The following is a 4,551-nucleotide window of genomic DNA, read 5'->3' on the forward strand; positions in this document are numbered from 1 at the left end:
TGTATGGAATTCCGTGTGGGCGCCAGGTGTGTTTGCGGGCTGCCTTCCTCCACGCTGTATGGAATTCCGTGTGGCACCCATCTCCGCATTTCTGTCTTCAGGGCTCTGAGTTTTCGTTCCTCGTTCTTTGCACATGAGCAGAACTGTTTCTAGATTGTTACTTTGGAAAAGAACAGAAAAATAATGTATGGGATCAGCAGCTCTTCGGAGGAATTTCCGTTTAGTTTTCCACTGTCCTGTGCCCTCAGGTTCTGAGAAGTTCATAAAAAGAGCAAATAATTATAAAACTAAAAGAATTTTACCTGAAAATATTTCACACATGCCGATTTGTGTGATGCATTTGGAGTTTTGTTTATTGTTTAAGATCATCTATATAGTCTTCAGTATATTCCAAAGCCACGTTGAATTGTGGTGATACTGGAGAGTAGTCCTAGTTAATTCAGTAAATCTGAAATCTGGTCAGTGGATAATACTGTAGAAAAAAAATTCTACTTAAAATCATAAAATGTCAAATACAGAAATTCTAAAGAAATGTAATTTAAATTGACTAATACTATGAATGAAAGCCAAATGATATGAACTAATTTATATTATTGAGAAATTTATATCGAAGTTAATTGTGCTTGCAGCTGTGACATAAAACCATTTTAAGTGTTTGTTTTGTCTTCTTTTTTCTTCCCAAGAATGGCATCAGGAGGAGCCCAGTGTGTACCTGGTGATTGCAGGTCCTGAAGTAAGTTGATGTGCAGTAAACATTTATCTCATCTGTTTTCCTCTTTATATTTTTCATGTGTTTTCTACAATTAGTTTACATTGCTCTTCTTTTTTCTTTTTTTTTTTTTTTTTTTTTTTTTTTTTCTTTTTTTGAGGCGGAGTCTCGCTCTGTCGCCCAGGCTGGAGTGCAGTGGCCGGATCTCGGCTCGCTGCAAGCTCTGCCTCCTGGGTTCACGCCATTCTCCTGCCTCAGCCTCCCAAGTAGCTGGGACTACAGGCGCTGCCACCACGCCTGGCTAACTTTTTGTATTTTTAGTAGAGACGGGGTTTCACTGTGTTAGCCAGGATGGTCTTGATCTCCTGACTTCATGATCTGCCTGCCTCATCTTCCCCAAATGCTGGGATTACACGTGTGAGCCACCGCGTCTGGCCTACATCGCTCTTCTTACTAAGTAGGGTTTTCCTCTTTTTAAGTAAATGAAGTCAGTTTGCCTCTTAAAAAATGAAAACTAGACCAAGATTACAGATCATTACAACGACAATGAATCTTTACGATTAATTTATTGCTACAAAGGATAACTAATAACTTGTATGGAAATACAGAGGAGTCTGACCGGGCGCACTGGCTCATGCTTGTAATCCCGGCAACTTTGGGAGGCTGAGGCCAGTGGATCACCTGAGGGCAGGACTTCGAGATCAGCCCAGACAACATGGTGAAACCCCCGTCTCTACTAAAAATACATTTAGCCGGGCATGGTGGCGGGTGCCTGTAATCCCAGCTACTCAGGAGGCTGAGGCAAGAGAATCGCTTGAACCTGGGAGGTGGAAGCTGCAGTGAGCTAAGATCGCACCACTGTACTCCAGCCTGGGTGACAGAGCAAGACTCTGTCTCAAAAAAAAGAAAAAAGAAAAAAAGAAAAGAAATACATAGGAGTCCTATAAAAAGAAAATTAAAGTTATATAAAGTGAAAATTAGTTTAATTTGCTGCATAAGACAAATATTATATGTGATCCAAATTGTCTTTGAAATTTCCTTAAATTGCTCAACAAACTTGGTGCCATTCCTTCCACCTAACATCAGATGGCAGGTGACACCTTTGGGAGTCTTGTTGTGTGGAAAATGAGTATCTGTAAATCCGAGAAACACGCTTGGATGGGAGACATTCTTACCCGACCATGGTGGCTGTGACCGAGGAATGGAGCCCCCGGGAGCCACTTGCAGATGCCACCTCCCATACTGTGGGGGCTCCGGGATATTCACTCATGCCTCACCAGATCAGGATCCAACACGTGCTGTGTTCCACGTCGGTCCTAATAGAAGTCCCAAGCGCTTAGGATTCGCAGAATCTGTGGCTGCGCTGGTCATCTCATGAAAATGAACTGTCTTTACTCCAAGTGGTTTGGAAAACAGAATACGCCTAGTGTTTCCAGCCAGACAGGGTGAACCGCTGCCAGTGACAGCTCCCTATCTTTGTAGGGTTTCTTTTTTTTTTTTTTGAGACGGAGTTTTGCTCCTGTCACCCAGGCTGACAATGGCGTGATCTCGGCTCACTGCAACCTCTGCCTCCTGGGTTCAAGTGATTCTCCGGCCTCAGTCTTCCTAGCAGCTGGGATTACAGGCGCCCGCCACCACACCTGGCCAATTTTTGTATTTTTAGTAGGGACGGGGTTTCACCACGTTGGCCAGGCTGGTCTTGAACTCCTGAGCTCAGGCGATCCACCCACTTTGGCCTCCCAAAGTGCTGGGATTCCAGGCATGAGCCACCGCACCTGGCCTCTTTGTGGGGTTTCTGTTCCAGGGTTGCTGCTGTGGCCTGAGTGTGTGTATCCCTCCAAATTCCTATGTTGAAACCTATTCCCCAGTGTGAGGGTATTAGGAGGTGGGGCCTTTGGGGGTGATTCAGGCATGAGGGCAGATTCGTGCCCATTAGGGAGGCCCCAGAGAGCTGCCTCACCCCTTCCACCAAGCGAGGACACGGCCAGCATCCGGATGGGAAGCAGGCGTCGCAGACACCCGTCTTTCCCGCGCCTCGATGTTTCCGTTGTTTGTCAGCCTCTGCTTTATGGTATTTTGCAATGGCAGCTCCCGTGGACTAAGACAGCCGCCTGGTCTGCAGTGTTACATAAAAGTCTGTGTGGCTGCCCTGGTCATCTCAGGAGAAAGAGCTCGCATAGACTCCAGGCGGTTTGGAAAGCAAGACACACTTAGCGTTTCCAGTCAGATGGGGTGTACCACTGGCAGTGCCAACTCCGTTTCTTCGGGGGGGTTCTGTTTCCGGTCCCTACAGCAGCAGTGTCCCTGAAAATCCGAGTGAAGGGAACTCCACACAACTGCCGGGAGCCTTGTCTGTTTTGTGGTTCTTCTTTATATAGTTTTTTCCTAGTTCCCTAGGGACCCATAAAAGCATAACATGGAGTTACAAGCTTTTCTCAGTATTTTCAAAGGCTTTTGGAAATATTTACCTGGAAAGGGCCACATAAGGAATTAAAAATGTCAAGGGCTAGGCCAGGTGTGGTGGCTCAGGCCTGTAATCCCAGCACTTTGAAATGTCAAGAGAGGCTGATCACCTGAGGTCAGGAGTTTGACACCAGCCTGGCCAATATGATGAAGCCCTATCTCTACTAAAAGTACAAAAATTAAAAATACAAAAATTAGCCAGGCATGGTGGCCTGCCCCTGTAATCCCAGCTCCTCGGGAAGCTGAGGCATGAGAATCACTGGAACCCGGGAAGCAGAGGTTGCAGTGAGCCGAGATTGCGCCACTGCACTCCAGCCTGGGTGACAGAGCAAGATTCCGTTTCAACACAAACAAACAAAAACGCCAAGGGCTAGAATCTGTGTGGCCACATTGAATACCATATGGAAGATAAATTATGCTTGAATGTGGCAGTTCGTTAACATACACCCACATATACACATACACACATATGTGCGTACACGTGCACACACACACACATATGTGTGTGCGTGTGCGTGCACACACACACATATGTGTGTGCGTGTGCGTGCACACACACACACACACGTGAAGTGCAGCATTGTAGTAGTAACAATATAATTCCCAGTGCGCTCATTCATGGTAAGTCCCATAGAGGTACGGTTATCATTATTACTTTTAAAAATTCTCGTTTCATTTTTCTGTTTGAAGAACACTGAAACAAAACCTTCTAGTTTGATGCTAAAATTCTGGCTAATCAAGAGAGAAGGCCTCAGACGTGGAGCCATGGGCAGGCAGCAACAGTATCTAGCAGGCATTGAATGACGTGGTTTTCTTTTTCATTGTTTTCATTCTGATGATCACATCCCATTTATAATGCTTGACACCGGCTTTCCAATTATGAAAATTTCCTCTCAAAATAAATTGACTTCACAGAAAGTATTAAACAAGCAGCGGTGCATGTAGATATGACAAACTATGAAAGTGCATGCGACTAGCCACAGTTTGGGAGAGCTCTGTACGGCATTAGCGTGTGGGGTGGAAATACTTAAAAAGAACCCCTGCTGGAGAAGAACATCCAAACCCTGAACTGACCATCATCTGGTCGCAACGTCTGGCTTTTTCTGGATCACATTTCCTTTCCAGGAAGCTGGTATAGGGGGCAAACGCAGGGGTACACAGCACTGGGTACGTGACAGAGCCCTCTTCCAGAGAAGTAAAGACTCATTGTGCACATGGACCCTAGAACATAAAGTATAATAAAAATAATAATATTTATATATCTATAAAAAAAAAAAGACTCGGGGCACATGTGGGCTGATCGCAGAGGCGGGAGAAGAGAGAGCTGCTGGAACAAAGGACGCTACCTGGGCTGGTCTTTCCTCTTTAACTTGGCTGCC

The 4,551-nt window shown here is 45.4% G+C and overlaps 1 protein-coding gene across 1 annotated transcript in view; it reads left to right on the top strand.

Moving 5' to 3' along the window:
• Positions 1-4,551, top strand: part of GLT1D1 (glycosyltransferase 1 domain containing 1) — a 114,502-nt gene that overhangs the window by 50,036 nt on the left and 59,915 nt on the right. Inside the window, exon 8 of the mRNA XM_011988887.1 lies at positions 684-733. Coding sequence (XP_011844277.1) covers positions 684-733 — 50 coding nt within the window. The remainder of the gene's footprint in view (positions 1-683; positions 734-4,551) is intronic.

This window comes from Mandrillus leucophaeus, unplaced genomic scaffold (assembly GCF_000951045.1).
Source record: "Mandrillus leucophaeus isolate KB7577 unplaced genomic scaffold, Mleu.le_1.0 Scaffold34, whole genome shotgun sequence".
Classification (NCBI taxonomy): Eukaryota; Metazoa; Chordata; class Mammalia; order Primates; family Cercopithecidae; genus Mandrillus; species Mandrillus leucophaeus.